Source organism: Hippoglossus stenolepis, chromosome 14 (assembly GCF_022539355.2).
Source record: "Hippoglossus stenolepis isolate QCI-W04-F060 chromosome 14, HSTE1.2, whole genome shotgun sequence".
Classification (NCBI taxonomy): Eukaryota; Metazoa; Chordata; class Actinopteri; order Pleuronectiformes; family Pleuronectidae; genus Hippoglossus; species Hippoglossus stenolepis.
Window position 1 is genome coordinate 6996264 of NC_061496.1, and position 21902 is coordinate 7018165.

General features: G+C 42.6%; 1 protein-coding gene across 2 annotated transcripts in view; it reads left to right on the top strand.

Moving 5' to 3' along the window:
* The window catches only part of raver2 (ribonucleoprotein, PTB-binding 2), an 82286-nt gene that overhangs the window by 1707 nt on the left and 58677 nt on the right, over positions 1-21902 (top strand). For both annotated transcript variants that reach the window (XM_035176030.2, XM_035176031.2), the window contains exon 2: positions 13414-13480. In XM_035176030.2, coding sequence (XP_035031921.2) covers positions 13414-13480 — 67 coding nt within the window. The remainder of the gene's footprint in view (positions 1-13413; positions 13481-21902) is intronic.

Sequence of the window (21902 nt, forward strand, 5' to 3'; positions counted from 1 at the left end):
CATCTCCACTGGCGCTGACACCACTGAACTGACATTATCTCAGGCTGTGGACGTTTCAGATTTCTCAGCACCTTGGCAGACGGAGACGAGCAGTTAACAAGCTTTTAAAACCACATTCTGGAACCATCACTAACAGAAAAACACATTATCAGACACTTTCTTCTGTATTCTTTCTTGTTCTGTATTCATCCCTTTAATGCTGTTATTGTTGTTCACCTTATGTCTGTGTAGTGAATTAGTGATTATGGAATTTAGAGATAAGAGATTTTCTGCTTTCTGTTCGGTCCTTTTTTCCAATAGCTGTTTGGAGGAAAAACCAAACTTACATTTCATTGACTCAATGATTAATGGACTAATTAAAGGAAGATTATAATCAGTCATCACATCTCAGTATCTAATCATTGGTAATTCACTGTCTCGGTTGTGCTTGTAGCTTAAAACCTGCAGTTGCTCTTGCTTGGTCCGGCACAAGAGTCCAGTGATATTCACCGTGAAATTTGATAGATTTATTCCATATGATTCTGGATTTTATGGGGGAACAAAGTTGTTGTTTCTTGCATCTTGATCTCTTGAGCTCAGCCAGAGTGACCATCGGTTTCTCGGTCAACCCTTCTGGTTGTTCCTGACTTCTCTTCCATGTAAGACTTGTGTGCTCCTGTGCTCTTGGGGACCTTCAACATCGTTTGTGTGGCCAAATCACAACACACATTATCTCAAGGCGCTTGAGAGCGATTGAGACAGGAGGCCTCCCCTGATCTCAACACAATCCTGTCTACCTCATGGTTTTTGATGGGGTGTGTATCGCCACACTTGCGAGACAGGTCCAACAGAATGAATTTACCACAGGTGGACTTCAGACAGGGACTAGAAACATCTCAAAGATGATTGATGTAGAGGGAAGATCAGAATACTTGCTCAACTGACTCCATTTAACCTGCGTGGGCTCCACAACGTCCAGCCGACTCCATCTTCCCATCCCCTCCGTCCTGCTTTCCTGCTGCCCCATTAGTGAACACTATATCACAGATTGTGTGTGTGCGTGTGTGTGTGTGAGATAGTCCATGGTGCACTTAGTCAGATATATGGCTCTGCTGACAGTCCTCATCTCGGGCAGAAGTAGGGGGAGGGAAGTGTGCAGTGAAAAATAGAAGAGAGGCTGGCTGAGAGGAGAGGAAATGAAGGACTGATAAAAAGAAGAATGTAAAGGAAAGAATAGAAAGAGGGGGTGAAAGGTGGTTGAGGGACAAGCAGGAGAGGAGGAGTGGAAAGAGTGATGGGGGATGTGAGACAGCATTTGATGTTTTGTACCTTTTCATCAAATCAGACAGATTTACAAAAATGCAGTTTTATTCAATGTCCTTTATTGACTCCAAATGCTTTTGAATTACAGACACATAATTAGATTCAGGGTTGCAACATTTTCAAGTGTAAATATTGTGCATAAATAAAACTCAAAGATTCAGTTGAGTCAGTGCAGTTTATGTTAAAAACCTGCAGCTGACATAAGCAGGAGAGAAACCAAAATGTTCATCAGAAGAATAACAGATGTGTCATATGTAAAATTTACACCGTATGTTTTATGTTTCACTTGCTCCAAAGTACTGAAGGCACTGATTCAGAACTATGGAGTTTTAGAAACTTGGGGAAAAAAAGCGATTAGTTTGAGACAGAGCTCACGGTTTCCAGGTATCAGATTCCGACCCTCGATGGGATCCCTCAGCGATTTCCCCGCGAGCAAACAACGAAGTTGGAAGTATTTCTTCTAGAAGTTGAGCACAAGTTTTCAGAAGGAATTTTGCCCCAGACTCCAATTGGAATTTCAAATAGAACAAAAATCATGTTTCACTAAATCCAAGCACGTACGAGAAAACATATTTCCAGATGCACAAGAGTTAAAATAAATGTGTGTGTGTGTGTGGATGCATGAGGAGGAGATTATCCTCCAAGGACTAATTCAGTTTCTTAGAAACAACCCAAAAAATTACTCATGCAGGCTGTGATTCTATGTGCTTGTGCGTTTCTTCGTGCACACCAGGCTGCGTGTGAGTCTGCAGTTGTGTTTTCATACTGTATGTGCAGGTGAACACAAACGCAGTGTGTGCCGGAGCTGTTCCACCCACCTCCTCCTTCTGCTTTACATGCTGTGATGTGTGCGTGCGGCAGTACCAGATGTTCATCAAATCTGTCCCCTCCTGACAGTGGGCAGCCTTCATCACCTTCATCACTTGTGTGCCCGCGTGCACACACACACAGAGACACACAGACACACACAGACACACATACTGTTGTGATTTAGCTGTTTCCTGTGGCATCAGTCAGATGTTCAGGTCACAGGTATCTCGCAGGGATTCAAGAGGCACCTGTTCGGCTGAGTGTTGGAACAACCAGGTCAAATCAACAAATTCCGTCAATCCGCGTTCCTGTTTGTGATCACAGGGGCTGAAGCCAATCCCAGCGGACATTGGGTGAGAGGCGGGGTACACAAGGCCGTCATGCAAACAACCATTCACTCTCACATTCACAATTTAAAGTCTCCAGTCATCTCAGCTCCAACCTGCGTGTCTTTGCACTGTGGGAGGAAGCCGGAGCACCCAGAGAAATCCCACGTAGACACGACAGAAATACTTTAGGTTATATTCCAAACCTGTGTTTATGCAATACCTCATTAACATGATGGAATGTTCTCAACCGAGTGCCATTGTAGTTTTAGGTTGTATTCTCTCTGTTATTTAATGAAGGCAAGGAGTAACCACCACTGTAGACTGCTACACTTTGTCCCTGTGTAAGCACTTCATTGATTTTAATATTATCTTATGGGGAGACCCCCCCACACATTGGGTATTGCAAGCCACCTCATACAAAAGTAAGAAATACTCTTAAATTAAGTTTTAACGTAATGTCTGCAGGACACTGCTGATGTGTGAGGAGGAGTGGCTGTTGACTCCGTGGGGGGGTGTGGGTGGGTGGGTGGGGGGTGTAACCTCCAATCTGAGCCCAGTCGCTTCAGGGCCTGAGTCAAGCTGAGCCGGGTGGGTGTGGAGGGGAGAGCGAGGTGGGTTTATACCGGCTGACAGCAGAATCGCTCCTGTCTCAAGGCGAGCCACCTGCTTCCCTCAGCCCACTGCTCGCTTCTCTGCTGAGATCAAACCATCCATCTTCTCTATTTAAGGCATGTTAACGGATTGAGAATAAGAAATAGAAATATACAAAAGCGTTCGACCAAGTATCAGCAGCGATTGCTAAATGCTGAAGTAGTGCTGCCTTCTAAGATGCAGTCCAATGTCTCTTACTGTGTGGATTCGACAGGGAAGACCACCCAAATTCCCAAATGGTGGTCAAAGCCATGAAGTTCCTTTGTCAGAACAAAAGTACCAGATGTGAAAGTTGCCTCAGACCACAGACCCGAACAACAGACACATTTTAACTGACCAACAGAGGCGCGGAAGGTGTAAAAACGGACCAATTGCAAGGAGACAGCCTCAAACAACAGAAGAAGAATAAGAAGCTGCTCGCAGGATTGCTCGCCATCTTTGCCTCTGATGATATAATGATATTTTACTAGTAATAATACCTTAATGATATCACAGTGGCAACGAAATTACCAAAGTTTTCTCCATTCAAACGTAAATACTAATACTCACTTTATCAAATAACAGGTTGGCAAACAGCTGTCTACTGACCAATGTCAAGCAAAGGTAGAGCAGCCCATGTGGGGGATGACGACAGGACGTACGTATGTCGTACAAAAGTCTTTAGTGTAGTAGTTTAGTCCGTGAATTGCAATGTGAAACAAAAACTTACCAGAGCAAATGTAACAAAGACATCAACCTTGGTCGGACCATTGTCCAGACTTTAAGGTCTAAGAAGATGCATCTTTATGCTGCTTTTGTTTGTTTACACGAAACCAAACCAGCCGCCCCAGTTTGTGATTGTTAGATTGAGTCTGAGACGACGTGTAACACAACAGCGTGGACGTCAATCCGGCTCTGTGACTATTTCCACTGCGGTCGTGAAGATGAAATAACAATTCTCCCTCTGTTTCATATTAGTACCTTTTATTTTCAAAAAAGAACGGCGAGTCGGAGTAAAGGTGCAACATTCCCGTCTCGAACAGGCAGAAGGAAAACACAGAGAGAAATAAAAAAGATGTCTGCACGCATGTGTGTTCTGCTTACAATATGTGATGTGAATGTTTTCTAAGAAGCTCTCCTGGCAGACATTTGATGGGCCACTGATCCGCGCTGTGTACGGTGTGAGCCACCTGTCTCTCTCTCTCTCTCTCTCTCTCTCTCTAACCCTCCCTCCGTCCCTCCCTCACTCGTTCACGCTCTACCTTTCTCTGTCTGTGTCACTAGCTGCAGCTGTTAAAAGATATTTGTTTGAAAGCAGAGTAAACAGCCCCCCAAAAAATTATTTATACTGATTGAAGCCATTCACGTTTTTTAATATTGTATAATATTTGAGCTGTTTTCCATCAAAGTGTTCGAGTCCAGAATTGAAAGCAGAGATTGCTGTAATTTCTCTACACGTGAGAAGAAAGAATTTTGTTTCATCATCATCATCATCATGGAATCCAGGGTTTGTCCTATAGAGTATATATACATGTGTATATATATGGAACTAAAATCCCTCGTATGTACGCAGTGCCAGGAGTGCCGCTCTCTAAATGTGGGTGATAGTGTTGCCGTTATCGTAATGCTAATCATTGGAAACCACACGGTTGGTGTAGAGTGTGGGTGGAGCGCTGTGCTCGCTGGCAGACGTGGGCTTCTACCTCTGTTCTCTCTCTGCAGCATACATCACTCCATCAGTAGGTCAAGGACACAGTTAGTGCCAGTAAAGAGGCCATGCAGAGTGTTTGTCCCCCAGTTCTACCCCGCTCCTTCCATCACTCACACACACACACACACACACACACACACACACACACACACACACACACACACACACACACACACACACACACACACACACACACACACACACACACACACACACACACACACACACACACACACAAAGGTGTTGAAATGATAGACCACTGTTTTCACTTTCCCCCAGTGGCTGTGTTTGTGTTGGTAAGCCACCTCATTTATGACTGCGGAACAAAAGGCATGTGTGTCTGTGTGTGTGTGTGTGTGTGTGTGTGTGTGTGTGTGTGCGCACGTACTTGTTAGAGTGAACACATATTTCTCTCTTTTTCTGTCTGTTGGAGAGAAAGAGGATTCTTGCTTGTCTTTCTCATGGTAAAATCGATGCTATTACACTGTGCTTTTATTAAACTATGATTCGAGTGCAAATTGGGGTCAAAACAACGTCCAGACCAGAGGAAAATTTAAGGTTGTCGTCTGTTTGCTCTATATTTGCAAGAAACTGTGCCTGCTTTCAGTTTCTTGCAAATAATACAAAACCAGCAGGAGAACACATGCTGACAAATGGGGATGAGACTTGTCATGGAATTGAAATGACGTTAATAATCTTCACACTTGTGGCGCAGTGGGGAATTCCCTGATTGCGGCTCCTGGGATATGTGAAGTATTTAGATTCCAACAAAGGATTCTTGTTTGTTGTTTAAAGACACCAAAGCAACGTGGATGCCTAATGAAGGTCATCATCTCTGTGTGTGTGTGTGCTGTGCTGTCATCTAATGCACAAAGCAGATGTAACACAGTCGTACAATGGCTGCTTTTCATGAGCACTACGACTGCGGTTTGTCTTTGACACAGTAATTTGTTGTAGCTTTGCAGTGATGGTGTGTGTTTGGATTCCAAGATGAACAACAACTTAAAAACAAAACACACATCTCCCTCCCCGTGTAAACTAATGTGTGCACAGATGTCGTTCCCGAGACGTTTGTTGGCCTTTTCTTTTTTCTTTCCCGTTTGAAACCCTCCCTCTAGAGGCCTCTGCACATCAACAGCGACGCAACTAAACGGCCCAAATAGCGAATACTTTGGAGGTAATTTCGACGCGTCTGGCTATTCACATTAAGAGTGAGGCGATTTAGCAAAAATGGATAAAGAAACTCACACCTTGGGAAAAGACAGATGGAATAAACGATGATGACCATTTCCTTAATGAAAAGAAAAGGAGGTCGCCTGCTGCTTTATCCTAGATTCAAGTCAGCTACAGCACATCCTTGAAATATCTGTTAGCAATGGCTAAAGACAAATTTATTCAATAAATCGACAAGTTATCAAACTGGATATGGGAGGAAGTTCTTCTTCTACTACTGCTTCAAAATGTGACAGTGGTTAACAGCATGTATTCTGATTGGTTAGATTTATCCAGGTCGGAAGCGAAACCTTGGGTCTGAGAAAAAATAAAAGCCTTTTTCATTGCTATGCGAAATTCTGTTGATGACGTGAATGCTTGCATTGACTGATTACAGGATTGAAAAATATGAATAACACATGGTGTGTAAAGGCCTTAACAGAAACCAATCGGCTGGTTTAATTTGTCAGGCTTTGAGATTTTGAAGGTGTGTGTGTGTCGGGAAGCCTCCACGACAAATAGTGTATATTCACCAAGTATTCAGACCCCTGCTGCAGCCTTGTGCTAAAATTGAAAAATAATATTCATCCATTCAAACATTGACATTCGAGAAAATGTATTTTAAAGGAAACACTGAAATATGACTCACAGAAGTATTCACACTCTATTCTGTGGCCCCGGCCAAACTGAGCAATCAGGGGAGAGAGGTCCTTGGTAACAGATGTGACCGGGAACCCGGCGGTCGCTCTGGCTGAGGTCCAGAGATCCTGTGGAGACATTTTTACAAAAGGACAAGTTTTGACAAACCAGACATGTTCAGAATTGAGGCAAAACAGTTCGGTCTTGGCTTCGTCAGACCAGAGAATCTCGTCCCTCCCAGTCACAGAGTCTATTTTTGTGCTTTCGTGTGTGTTTCACTGAGGAGAAGCTTCTGTTTGGCCAAACTGCCTTAAACCCCCCCCCCCCAGATCTGTGTCGGGGTATTGCAGCGATGGTTTTCCTTCTGGAAGTTTCTCCCATCTCTGGAACTCAACAACCATCCATGGGGTTCTTGGCCACCTCTGTTATCAAGGCCCTTCCCTCCACCTTGCTTCGTCCTTAGTTTGTAGTCACGGATCCCCCAGATCACTGCCTTGACTGAGTATCCTGTCGCTGAGCTCTACAGGCAAGTCCCTCATGCCCCATCACACATTTTTTGCTCTAATATGGATTGTCGGCTGTGAAACCTACAGGATTCAATCAACTGAACTGACCACAGATCATCTCCAATGAAGTTGTAGAAACATCTCAAAGATGAGGAAGAAAGAAACTGGCACCTTAGGCTACATCCACACTCCTGCTTTGTAGTTTTAAAACATTGTTGCTTCCTGATTGGTTGTCACCAGTCATGACTCTACTACCAGTGGTTAAGGCAAAAGGTTTTCAACACTCAAAGTTCCACCCTGTTGTCAATTCAACAAAACAAATCTCTTGTCTTACTTTTTCACCATTGTTGTTTCTCGTTCATAGTATTTTATGTTGCTTCCCGTTTACATCAACACGCACATACCCAGTGTATGTGAATGGTTAGGTCACATGGGTTTTCAGTTGTGTTAGGATGAAGGGAATTATTGCCGAAATGGGGCTAAAATGCTTGTGGGGGACTGAGATCATTTTAGTTTTAAAACGCCTTGTTTTAAAGAAATGTGTCAGTTTGTATGTAGCCTTGGATAAATTACATGAACTTGTGTGAAGCTGACGATCACTTGATGTGGGTCGCTCGTGAATTCATGTTCCTTTATGAACCTACAGTGTTGGTTTCATATCGTACCACCTCTAAGACAAGGCTGCTATCACATTCTTCATCAAGCTCATCCTCCAAAGGCAGTTCTTCATACCCTATGTGTGCATCTGTGCAGTGAGTGGGCACCCACACATGCATGCACTGACACTGGCCCTGGGGATAGGGCAAGCTGCTGGGGGACCTGCTGTAAATGTCAGGTCCTTTTCAAGCAGTCAGACTCTCCCACAGTGAACATTACAGCACAGCAGGGATCAAAATGACCTGCTCAGTTATTGTAAAGAACAGCAGGACTTAGAGGAACATATTGTAGAACAGCGTTGAATAGGAAACACATCAGGTGATTGGCCCGACCACATACAGTTCAGGTTCTCTACCTCATCACAGCTGGGTTTAAAGACCTGCAATCGGGCAAAGCAGATGTGTTTTGCTGTCTATGAAATTAAAGCTGAAGGCTGCGTTTGTCTTGCTGTGTCTTTACGGAGCCCAGTGGCTGTTTTGAAACATGCGTGAGCCTCGCTTAGCTTTTTTACAGCAGCGTTAATTAGAAAGCTGTTGAAATAGTGCAGTGGGAATCTCAATGAAACAAAGTAAAACACGGTGGAACAGCGTGATGGGATGAAGTGGAAGTAAGACTTCATTAAAACATGGAATGTAAAAGGAAATTGGGTGAGACAAACAGGAATATCATAAAGAGCGGCATGGTGTGCTCATCTGGTAAATTGTTTGGCTGTTTCGACGAGGAGCAGGGCCGTTTGGACGCCTACAAATATACTTTAAATGTCTCGTAATGTGCCAGTGCTGTGAGACACTGACTTTTAGCTCAAGCACAGAACAGCACAGCAATAAAAATCAGCAGCAGAATGGGACAGACGATAGAGTTAACCTCGTCTGAATGTCACCGAGTACTTTTCAATGTCAGCGTCTGCACAGTCTAGTACCAACTACAGCAACTATCATGTAGTTCAATAAGGCAGCAGCGGAGAGCCAATGGCAGGAGGCGTAATGTCTCAGGGTTGTCTGTCAGTCCGTCTGTCCAGATAACCGAAACCGATTCGAATTTGGTGGTCAAATGTCCCTCTGACCGTACAAAACACGTTTTTTGGAACATGTTCAGGACATTTCTTCAACTTAAGAACAAACGTTCACTTGGACTCAAAGAGGAATTATTAGATTTTGGTCAAAGGTTAAGCTGACCTCATATTATTGTATATCGGGAACACAAATTGAAACTGCATTGGTTGGTAGAGGCATACAACAATAGGGCGGTAATTCAAGATCCCTCCAATTTCCTTTACTTAGGGGATACATGTTCCTTTAGTCTACGGCTTTCATGTCAATTCAAACACATTAAGAGAAAATAAACCAAGCAAACCATGAAACAGAGGTTTAAGCAGATCTAAAAGAAGAAGCAGGGCTTTGGTTGACAATTACAACTTTGATTAAACCCTCACATGCTTTCATCCAAATAGTTTAATCCTGTTTTATTCTTTCTCTACTGCCCTGTATTGTGTGTTTGTAAAAAAAAAACTTAAAACCTTGTTTCCTCACTGCTTCTGCAGTTGCATTAGATGTAATTTTTATTAAATCCTTTCAAATTCCCCGACACATAAACTGTTTTATGAGTCTCCACGAACAATAATGTAAATCATAACTTGACTGGTTGGTGGAGGCATTAAACCATGAGGAGGTCATTCTAGTTTTCAACTGGTTTTATATACTGTATAATGGTTAATATTAGATTATTGCTAAGTAAGTTTGAAGTCATGACATATTTTGGCCATAACGTGACACTGATAATTTTTGTAATATTTAAACTCTCTCTCTCTCTCTCTCTCTCTCTCTCTCTCTCTCTCTCTCTCTCTCTCTCTCTCTCTCTCTCTCTCTCTCTCTCTCTGTTTCCCTTTCAGCCATTACGACTCGCTCTGCGATGATATTTAAGGGCGAGCGAGTTGACCTTCTGTGTGGGCTGCTCTCGCACGGCCTTCACTGATAGGGAACATGCCTGCTCGCTGTGCTCGTGTGTGGGCGGGTGGGTGGAACAAGAAGAAAATGTACATATTAGAACACCTCCAACATTGAGGTGTTTATTTTCAATTTTTATGGAAATGATGACATAAATGCGTGTTTTCAGTAAACGACCACATGACCTGCTGAAAATATCAAAGATGCTTTCACGAGTTGATGCATTACAATCGTGCAACGTTCTTTTGTCTTCATCCCTGAATGGAACACACAGAACACATTAGCCAGCAGTGAATAAAAGCACAGAATATGGGCAACGTTAGCTGACAACACAGAGTAGAATCATAATTATGATGATATGATAATTATTTTTCCCACATTCACTTTGTTTATCCACTCCAGCCCAGAATTTTATTCACTGCATTTTTACAAACTTTAACCTTCTGAAGATCTCAGAGATTGTTGTTTTCATAATCCTCTTCAATCATTGATTTAAACTGAAAAAACAATAGTTGGAGCGTTCATTCTTCTTGCAGCAGAAATACAAGACAAGACGGCAGTGATGACGTCATTTCATTATGTGCAGTGCAGTGCAAAACGTGTTGATAACAGAGGAGCAGAGAAAAATCTCAAATCTAAAAAATTTACATAGTTTTCTTTATTATGCTTCAATGACTAACATTTGGCTCAGCTTGTAAATATTTTAGAAATATGAGGCATGTGAAGATCCTCCAAGGAATGACGCCACACTAAGCACAAATACAAATGTAGAGCATCATCATGACAGGCAGGGTGGGAGGAGATGGAATAGACACAATATCATATTCTTAATCTAATAATCTTCTCTGTGTTGCCCCTGTGAGTTCTCCACAGTCATAAATCACCAGTTTGAGCCTGATGAATAATGTGGAGGCGCATGTTTGTGAGATTTGATCACTCGTGTAAATTGTGTCCCTAACACTGCCACATGAATCTGCAGATCCAGGGTTTCATTCACAAAAAAACAATAATTTCACACTGCAGAGCGTAAATCGCTGCCGTCAAAAATCTGCAAATATCTAAAAACATTTCTTTGGCGAGTCAATGAAACGATTAGAAAATATGAACAGTCAACAATGTGTAATGAGAACAGCACTGTGTTGTGACAGAAACATAGATTTACTGGTTTACGATGAGGCGAGACACTAGATAAATGTCTTGCTGAAGAGAGGCGGTCCGTGACTAATGTGGGAGGTGGTCTGCAGGGTGTGACAGTCTCTCAGAGAGAAGAGAGAGGAGATGATATTATAGCCCTAAAGGAGGCGGTTGTGCTGTCAGGTGCAACAGAGGATGACACTGCACAGTTAACTGCACAAATACCCTGAGGTAGCTGAAGTGAGAAGTTTCCCAACAACCACTCTAATACATAAGTTGCTTTGCCAAAAATATGGCGATACAAATCTTAGTAAAAAATTTGAAAGGGGGGGTCTGGAGAGCGTCTATCTCCCACCAAGGCTGACGCTCAATATTGCAATGTTAAAGAAAGTTGAAAAGAGTTCCTGGATCTGGCCCTTGAATTGAATCCAATCATAAAGTGAATGGGTTGTTCCACGTCCCATAATTTCGCGTAATCCTGCTAGAAAAATGGCAGTGAAACTCCTTGGTGAAGGTAAAAAGTTCTTAAAAGATTAAGAGTTCTTCAGATATCCGAGCCACAGACAGACAGACAGAGATTTCTGGAATCAGTAGATAAGATAAATTCATTTTGATTAACTTTGTGTAATATTCACACGCGTCCAAATTAATTCAGATTAAAGGAATTTGATATCAGGTCAAATTAGTGTGTTTTTTTTGTTTCCTTGTGACAAATAATGAGACTTGTCCCTCTGGTCTTTTGTTTCTACCCAAGCGAAAAGTCGTAATACAAGAAAACTTGATTTAACTTAACAACTCACACGAGCCACATAAGATCCGATCTGTTTGCTCGTGTGTTTCCAGCGTGTAGAGTCAGGAGAAAATCACTGTGGATAGAGCAGTTTTGTCGGATGTGCGTCATGTACCGGCGATTACAACGTGTCTCCGGTGGCACTTAGCAGTAAAAGCTTGATGCATGGCGTTTAGCCTGAGCCTCACGGGTTGTTTTCTTGCTGTGGGTGTTGATTTCTTTCTGTTTAGTTGCTCATTCTTCATTCCCTCCACCTCCTCTGTGTTCCTGTTCGATCAGGAGCTGTTGTGTTCTCCGGGTTTGACAGTCACCGGATCCTACGAGGCTCCTCGTATCACCGGGGGGGGGGCACATCTAGAAAAGAAATGCAGGGCTCTGAACAGTCATCGACTTGTGTGTCACGGAGACTCTGTGTCACGGTGTAACAGTGGAATCCAGCAGGAAGGCACCGGGGCTAACAGAGAGGTAGCAGTGAGCAGTGGAGTTCATAACGCACCGTGACAGAGTGTGAGCATCTCTTGCTCTGCTATTGCATCTCTGTGTTTGCTCCCTCTCCTGACTCCGTGCATCAGGAGCTGTCACCGAAGAGACAAACACAGCAGAGTGGACTCCGCTCTGCCTATAAATACAATGAGATTTATAACTCTGACATGCAGCAGTGTGTGTGTGTCTGTGTGTGTGTGGATCGGAGTTCTCTGTGGTGGGATACCATCTTTCTAAACTTGACAGGAGACAGACATCTTTTCATCTTTAAAATGGAAAAACGCTTTAGAGACAAATGACCATGATTGGGGAAGTTTCCTGTCATAAATGCTCGTAAGGCTTCATCAATGTGACGTGGGGGACATGCTGCTATCCCCCTACAATGGTATAAGGAACCCTTCAGTACATTTACAATACTTGCATCGGGTATGCATGTTTTTTGCACTGTACAGTTTATTTATTTGTCTTAACGTTGCTTAGTTGGATTCTCTTTATAGTTGGATTCTCTTATTTGTGTAAAACAGTTGGTAGAGGAGCAACGGTATTTCTTTTTTGATTTTGATGTATTTATCTATATTCAGGTTGTCATGGTGATTATTTGAATACTACATACATGAATACTTTAATAGTGTGATACTGAAAACAGTTATATGCAGTTATCAACTCTCCTGACTAATAATGTGAAAAATTCATTTGACTCAGCTGTTTAATTTAGAGTTGTATTAATCGATCAAATTTGATTTCACATTATTTTATGGTAAACAGATGCATTTTCAGTAGCTAGAAGATTTGGGTAATGGATTACTTGTTTTTCCACAAGATAACTGAAAACAATTGGCAGCATGTATAGGTTAAAAAAGTGTAGGGCCTCAAATTGAACCCTGAGGAACACCACAATTCAGTTTATAGCTCTCAGACAAGAGGCATTCAATAAGAATTTAATAGAGCTGGACCAATAAGGGTTTTTGGGGACAGATAGTAAATTTTGAAGTAAAACATTTCTGAAGTAATTATGAAATCCCCGTGCTAACCTTTGAGGGCTTTTTGTCAAGTATTCTTCAATATTTAGAGATGATAATTGATTAAATTATCCATTTAATCAAGTCATCAGTTGAATTTTTTTTTTAATTAATAAATGAAAATTGTTGGTTTAAGTTAAGAGACTTTTGTATTTTGAATGAACATTTTTACATGCAAGTGTTTGCACTCTCAGTTATTCTCTTTTGACTGATGTTTTGTCTTTCTCTCTCATTCTGCTTCTCTACAGGAGGTCCATGAAATTCTGAAAGAGTATGAACTGAAGTACTGCTTTGTGGACCGCAACAAGGGCACAGGTACAACCTACACTTAACCAGACATATATACGTGTAGTCCTATCCTTGTGAGGACCCTTGTTCATTGACATAATACATTCCCAAGACCTTAAAATCAATGAGTTGTCTCACCCAAAACCTTTATCCCAACCTAAACCTAATTCTACCCTCAACTGCAGAACCAGGTCTTGACTCTTAAACGGCACTTTGAAGAAGTGAAGATGTGACAAAATGCCCTGTGGCCTCGGTCCTCACAAAGATGGATGTACAAGAGCACACACACACACATACTCACCAATCCAGGTTTTTCTCAAATTAACCTGAAAACGAAATTGTTAATTTACCTCCATATTGTAGCTGTCGTCACATATTTGTATTTTATGTTGAATTAGTGCAGTAGCGATATCTACACTGTGGGTAGCAGGAAGTATGACTGGAACACTAATAAATGCACAAACTGGGTTAATTATGTAGAGTTCAGGCTGGAGGGGGGGTCACTCAATATAATTTTAATAATCACCACTATGTACCTAAAACATTTAGCTATGTTTGGGCACATTTTGATAAAAGTAATTGCAATATAACTTTAATTTTAACATGCACACACACACACACACACACACACACACACACACACACACACACACACACACACACACACACACACACACACACACACACACACACACACACACACACACACACACACACACACACCCTTGGCCCCAGAGTGTGTCCCTTTCCAGGGAAATCTCACATCGTGCCTATATTTAGTCCGTGCAGTCAGCCAAGCACCTGAAACGTAACGCTTTCAGAAAGTGGACGGGAGCTGTAAACAGCTGAGAAATCAAAGCACCAGCCTGTCCAAAAGGTTAATGCTGTTTTAAGAGCAAGCGGGAGCCTGATGAAACGCGGGCCCTCATCGGACCAGCCGCCGTCGTACTCCACTAATTAGGCCGCTGTGGTAGCGTGGGTGTTGAGCTCTGTTGTACAGAGGTGAGCGGCGTGGGATGAGAATCCTGGGTCATGAACATCAGAGGCTTTTTAAGACAAACTTTAATATTTCCATTGCAAATTCATAGGGATGAATTTGCAAAAGCACCACTCTACTTTCTCTGTCTTGCCGTTTCTCTCTCTCTCTCTATATATATATATATTTAGAGGACGTGCACAAATATGGATGAAATAAACGCAGAGTTAACGGACAGAAGGCTCTGTGTGTTTCTGTATACAGTACATTGCTAACGTTGAGCATGAGTGAGCCTTAACTTAACTTTTGGAGAGAAGTGGAAACGATAGTGTTTTTGTGTCGTGTCTCATTTTACCTCAGCTCGAAATTGCAGAAAATATCGAATGACCTCGGACACTAACGACGGTTAATCTGAGAACCATTAAACCATATTCACACCTGGATTTGCTCACTTTTATTGGCTCTAATGAAGCTGGCTGCTCTTTTAGTATTGCATGTGTGGTGGGAGATTCCTGACCGCTCCAGTTAGACGTGTGGAAGAATGTGTTCAAGCTTCTGTAGCTTTGCACATGGGTCGGTAGTGTGTGTGTGTGTGTGTGTGTGTGTGTGTGTGTGTGTGTGTGTGTGTGTGTGTGTGTGTGTGTGTGTGTGTGTGTGAGTGTGCATGCTAAATGATTGAATATTTTCCTGTATCCGGTAACCCCCCTGGCTTGTCACCTTCATTTACCCTCGGCTCCTGTGGTTTTAGATTTAGTGTGTTTGTGCTGATGTATACATACATGCGTCCTAACAGATGTACAGCTGCGTCCTCTGTGTGTTTTCACAGGGAAAGTAGTGTTGGGTGTTTGCGTGTGGTAAGTGTGTGTGTGACCCGACAGTTAGCTGGAACCTTCCTGCTATTGGATCAGTTTACATAGCAGCTGGATCATCTCACCCCGACCAAGTGTTTACAGTCTGAGTCACACTGGCCGTCCTCTCTCTCCCTCTGTCTCTTCCACCTTGAAGATTTTCTGTGCCTGTGACCATGCAACAGTTTAAAAGTTTGAAACGCAGCACTCTGGTAGTAATAATTGTAACTTGAAGTTATACAAGCGCCTTTCAAGAGACCCAAGGCCGTTTAAATGTGTCACATCTTGAGCTGGAAGCTCGAAATTTGTTGAAAAGCTCAGATTTGACTCTGGCTCAGACTTTCAACTGGTGTGACCTTTGCTTTTACTCAAACGGAGAAGATGCCAACATTGTATATAGAGATCAACTGAATGTGTGTGTTTGTCATAATTTTATTATACAGATTCAATGCATTGGATTTGTTCAATTTCCAGTCTTCAGAAATCATTTAATATCAAGTTTCAGATCTCAAGAATCCATTCAAATCTTGTTAAACAGTAAAAAATGTGATTGGGGCTGAAACTAAAGTGAAGTTATAAGATCATATTGTCCTGCTCTATAATTTTAACAGGTGCTAAATTAATAGAACCATTCACAGGCGCAAATCTCACATCGTTATGTCACTTTCATGTGTCAAAGTGGGATTCTCTAACTTTTCTCCGTGAGGTGCTCACTGCTGAGCTATTTCAGAGCTGCACTTCTGAATCACTCATTAAATCAGTATGTGCTTTACTGAGGCACCGTTTCCCTGCATTTAGAGTTTGCTGTTGGCTCGCTGCTCTTGACTCGCTGTCGTAGACGCACTTATGTTAATCACACATCTTTCATCAGCTTTTATTTTTCACTTCAACAAAGTCCCTGCTGTTAACACTGTTTATCACTGTTATCTCCCACAACCTGACACTAGAGGCTGAGAAATGGGAGCTTGAGTGTGAAGTTGATGATAAAGAGATGCTTAACAGCACTTAAAAATGTCATCCATAGACTATACATAAAGATGCACGACATGAAAGCTCCCCGAAAGTAAAGCCAAACCATCTTGATCGCCCCCCTTGTGGCTGGCTGGAGTATGGTTCCTAAACACCCCCTCCTCCATGTTAGAAGATAAGACACATGAGGGAAAGATGTAGCATGAGATGGACGGGTGGGTCAATGCGGCGTTAGCAGTCAAAGGCAAAGCTTTTGATTTACCAGTGGATCTACGTTCTGACCCTTGCTTTTGGTCATGAGCTCTAGGTAGTGACAGAAAGAACGAGACCGCGATAACGAGCATCCAAGTGATCCGTCCAACCTCAGTCTATAGGGTGAGGGGTGAGGACATCTGTGGACAACCCTGAGTAGAGACACAGCTTGCTCACGTCGAAAGGGGACAGTGGACGTGGTTTGGGCATCTAATCAGGATGCTTCCTAGGTGCTTTCTGTTGAAGGTTTACTGGACATGCCCAACCTGGAGGAGACCCAGGGGTTTACCCAGAACTTGCTGGAGGGTATATATTTAGATCACATCTGGTTTGCGAACGCTTTGTTATCCTTCAGGAAGAGCTGGGAAGCGTGTCAGGGATAGGGACGTCTGGGATACCCTACTTGGCTGGTTACCTTCAAGCCCCAAGCCCGGATAAGTGGAAGACAATGGATGGATTGATTGTTTCTGTCATTTAATGTAGTTCTTATCACACTGAACAGTATGTTCAAGTGTTCATGTTTGTTCAGTTTTAATTAATTATCTGACGATATAAAAATTGCCATTGACAGCAGAACCTGACTCATGATTGGTCAATGGTGTATTGGCGGAAACCTCAACACCACGATCACTACTGCACAGATGAGCACAAATGGCAGCACCCGTATCCGGGGCATCTTTCCTTAACTTAAGACGTTGTCCATCTTTGTACACAGTCTTTAAGAGTATTTTCTTTTCATATGAACCACTACTCAATAAGTATATATGTTCAGAAATATAACAATATGCAGGACTAGACCAGACACTAACCTGGAGGTGCAGGCGAGTCACTGGATCAGCAGGTGGTGGCAGGAGTGGAGGTGATGGACTGAATTGAGCTTCATCAATCTCCCTTTACTTTGCTGCCGAGCTCTCAGCAGAGAGTCAGCTGGAATCAGCTTTAGCCTAAAGAGAGATCTGTTTATTCATCGTTGAGAATGTAGCTGGATTTTATGTCGTTTGTTCAACTTTAACAAAAACAGGCGACATTCAGATCAGCGAGTTCACCCACATTTCCCCGCAAGGTTGAATCGGGGAAAAAATAACGTTTTAAATTTTTTATGATGTGGAAATATTTGGTCACAAATCATTCTGCAGGGCTGATCATCTTTCATCTGATTCAGTCTGGGCGCACTTGACAAATTTACACTCCCCCCACATCAGGATTTAACAGATTATTTTGTTGATGGAGAAAGTATTGAGGCTTGTTGCACATTTTGTCATTGTGATGCATAACACAGCCGTTTTCAGTCAAATTAGCTTAAAATGTGAAATTGGTTTTATACATCTCTCGGCTGATGCTATCAGCCCCTGGGCTTTGTAATAAACGCACTATGAGAAATTAATCATATGAAGGAAATGGAAGTTCCCTTTGTGAACTCTGCTTTAATGATTTTCTCACGAAGGTGGTCCAACATGGGATGGTTTTTAAAAGTAATTTATGTAAAATCCAGTTTTAAAATCGTAGTCTACTCTTTATAGAAATAGTCAGTGTGTGATTAATCGAGAAAACATTTTTGCTCAAAGAATATGTGAGCAGAAACTGTGGCTTATATAAAATATGTCTCAGCTGGGAAATTTAAGGCAGAGACGATGTGTCCCCACATATACATGTAGGCTTTGAGCTGCACTCAGACCTCCAACACACAGACGCCGTTGTATAGACATTTGTGTTCACCCGGTCATCCACAGTCCACAGCCATTTTTCATTGTTATCTCCGAACATCACCTCTGGTATTTAAGTAAACCCACACGGGTCAGGCTCTGCTGACGAGGAGGTATAGATCCCAAATGACATCACTCCTCCAGGGAAAGAAAATGGCTGCAAGGTTTTGTGTTTGCACAGAGATTTTTGTTTTTTAATAATTGGTGTGAAATGCAGACATATTCCCTGAGTTGAGTGCATCACATATGCAGACACTCGAACACAGTCAGGCATGGCATGCACAGTTTTTATCCAGTGCTCAGTTTGTCACTGGGGAGAGCGAGAGACTTTTATTCGTTCTTGCACGTGTTAGTTAATGTCCTTTCAGTGAAGAGAAACCGTTACAACATGGAGAGGACGGGACGTGTTCCATTTTCACACGTGTTTCATTTTCACTTCACGTATGTGTTCAAGTGACCCTGCTGCATTTCATCTGGTGACCCCCCCGCCCCCCATATTAAAGATGAATCTGGCTTTAATTACCTTCGCCGAGGAGCTTATGCCGTCATCCGCATGTTTGTTATTTAGCAGGATTACACAAAAACTACTGGACATATTTAACTTGGTCAAAGGATACGAAATGTGTCAGGATAGGACCCTTTACATTTTGGTGCGGGTCTGGGGGCGGATCCTTTGAAATATTCCTTTGCCAAGACAAAAATTCATGGATGTTGCTGGAAAAAATCAGGCACATTATATATATATGGGTCGGATATTTATAAATCTCTGCAATTTAGTTCAGCTTGAATGAATTTAAGAGGAATGTTGGGCCTTGGTGGTGGTTGGCATTTGTTTGTTTATTACCAGGATTATTGCAAAAAACAGAAAGCCGATTTCCATAAAACTTTGTGGAGGGGAAGTTGGTGACCGATGGAAGAACGCATTAACATTTTTAGTGGATCCAAATAAACAGGCAGATTCAGGGTTTTTTGTTTTTCACTTTCTTTACCATGGCAGGACAGGGTGTTCGGCTTGGCAGATGTACGTGGTCTCCGAGTGCAATACTAGTTCTATAATTGTAATGACAAAAGAAGTGCGGAGGCGATAAGATGAACACTGTCGAGATATTCTACGTCTACATACAAACAGATGACGGAGATTTCTGGAATTATAACATATATACATATATATGCTGTAACTGCAGTTAAATCAAACGATGATGAGGTGGAGTTTTGTTTACTCGTCTCTCGAAACGTTCTCGTGTAGCAGCTCAAGTGCCATTAAATGACTTCAGCGCTAGTCCTTTAACTTGAGGTGTATGTCACTGGCTTTATAGGAAACAAGTGTTAATTACATTAGGAGAATTCTTTCTGGAAGAACAGTCTGACCCCTCTGTTTCTTTATAGAGCACAGTTTTTTCCTGCGTTTGCTCTAATTGAATCAACTGGGTGTAGCAGAAGAGATTACAATGATAAACTGTTGTCCTCTGGCTGTCTTATCGCTCTCTGAGGTGTGTTTCTCTGGTTAGTGGAACCTCCTCTGGCTCGTCCTCTGCCCTAATTGAAATGTACTGCCCGGCACAGCTCTGGCATACGTCTGCGCCTCATGACCATATCGGTTCGCAGAGCCCAGCCTCCGCCGATGGACTTATTAGGTCATGCAGATGGGAGTGTTTGTGTGTCTGTCTGTCAGTATGTCCCGCAGTGTATCGGTTCTAATGTGTGTGTTGAAGCGCGTCCCGCTGTGTGCGTGTGTGTGTGACTGTCTCCATTTGAGGCTTTGCTTCGGGCTGTTGCTTCAGCTCCTCTGCTAATGATGATTTTTCCTTAAACACCAACCCTCACTACACAAAACTCATTGGCAGAGGATCCTCTGCCTCCCTTGTCCTACCTGCCCTCTGTTTTTTCTTAAACCCAAAAGGTTTGTTTTGCCAAGTTATTCCCCCAAAAGGTATTTAATCCTCTCAACCTTCTCTGATCTCGTCTTACTGCCTCCAGCCTCTCTCTCTCTCCCTCCTTCTCTCACTTCTTTCCTTCCTGGCGTCCTTTCCTCACCATTAGCGAATGCAGGCACCTTACCAGCAGCTTGTTAGCTGTCCCATGACTTGCATTCAAAAAGTTAAATCTTCCATCATTATCAGTCTCCGCGCTCACATTAGTATCTGGCGAAGCTGCCAGCTCTGGATAAAATCTCATTATGAGAGCTGATTAGCAGTTGCCTTTCAGCTCTTTTTTTGAGGGCTTCACATCCAGAATGTTTCAGTTCACCTGTTGTCAGAAAACTTTCGAAAAATGGAGTGTGATTGTCAAACTCTTTCGGTTTTCTTTCCTCCAGTGGGTTGTATAGTTTTTTGTCTTTTTTGTTAAAAAGCCCAAAGTGAGCTCCTCTCACAAAAAACACTGCTCCTGAAGCTCCTGAAGCTCCTGAAGCTCCTGAAGCTCCTGAAACGCTGAGTCAGTCGTCCCTCCGATTCTGCCGCATCATTGCGACATCACAATGCCCCTCATTTGCATAATGCAGGCTTAGCATTTAGTCTGACACGCCCCCTAACAAAGCCAGGTAAAGTAAGAGTGGAGGCTGATGTTTCCGACAAGCTCCTGACCAATCACAACAGAGTGGTCCAGCTAACCAATCAGAGCAGACTGGGCTTCTTTGGGAGGGGCGCCTTAAAGAGACAGACATTACGAGAAAGTTGTGTGTTTTTGGAATGTTAGAGCATGTAAAACTATTCAAGTAATAACCCAAATTAAAACAATTAACCTGAAAATGAGCCGAACGTGTCTCCTTCGATGCATTCGATTTTAAATCCGAAGAAGCCCTAACAAAATTCCTTTGCAAGTTCACATTCCGCTGTTTTACTTATTTATTTCTTATTTTGAGATTCTATTATCATCCATCTCCTCTGTCAGTCATGTAAAGAACCTTCTGAGTGGGTTTTCTGAGGGACTGTCATGACGTCATCATTGTTTTATATCCACAACTCATGTGAGATCACAGACCAGGAGAATAGAAGTCTAGCTTCGCAGTATCATGGCTGATGGAAAGAAAGTTGACTTTTGGGGAGAGTTAACTTTTTTTAAATACTGAATATATAAAGAAAAGTTTGGTGTCGGGTCTCTGCTGCTGGGACTGAACACAGTTCTGATTTGAAACCTCTGCCAGACACTCACAGTGGCAGACAGGCCGCCTGACAGATGCACACATTTACATATGCACCCGCAGACAGGCATGTGAGGCTGTCTGCCAGCCCGTTAGGAATCTGCAGGCCTCAGTCCGTCCATCCACTAACCATTCAGTCGACCAAACAACCAACCAAAGCATGCTCGCCGCTTCCACATGACGTACCACCACTCCAGGGGTATGTGTACTAATTCGGCAGCGCTGCGGAACCAGGGATCTGGGAATACAATGGCGGGGGTTATCCTGAGAATCCCTTCTTTTCAATGGAGGCCTTTGTGCACCGTCCAGTAATGAAGACAACGTATGCTGGCGAAAAAGTTCATTGACCCGTCCCTCTGTGTGTGACGGCTCGGACGAGGTAGAAAAAATACACAAACCGAGGGACATTTATAGTCTCAGTGACTTGACCTGTAGTCACATCACCCGTTTGTATTTTTATCGGCATAAACAAACAATGGAAACACTCACTACTCTGTCCTTTCTTCCTTTTTTTCCTCCAATTTTCTTTCTTCTGTTGGTGTTTACATCAATGAGCTGTTCT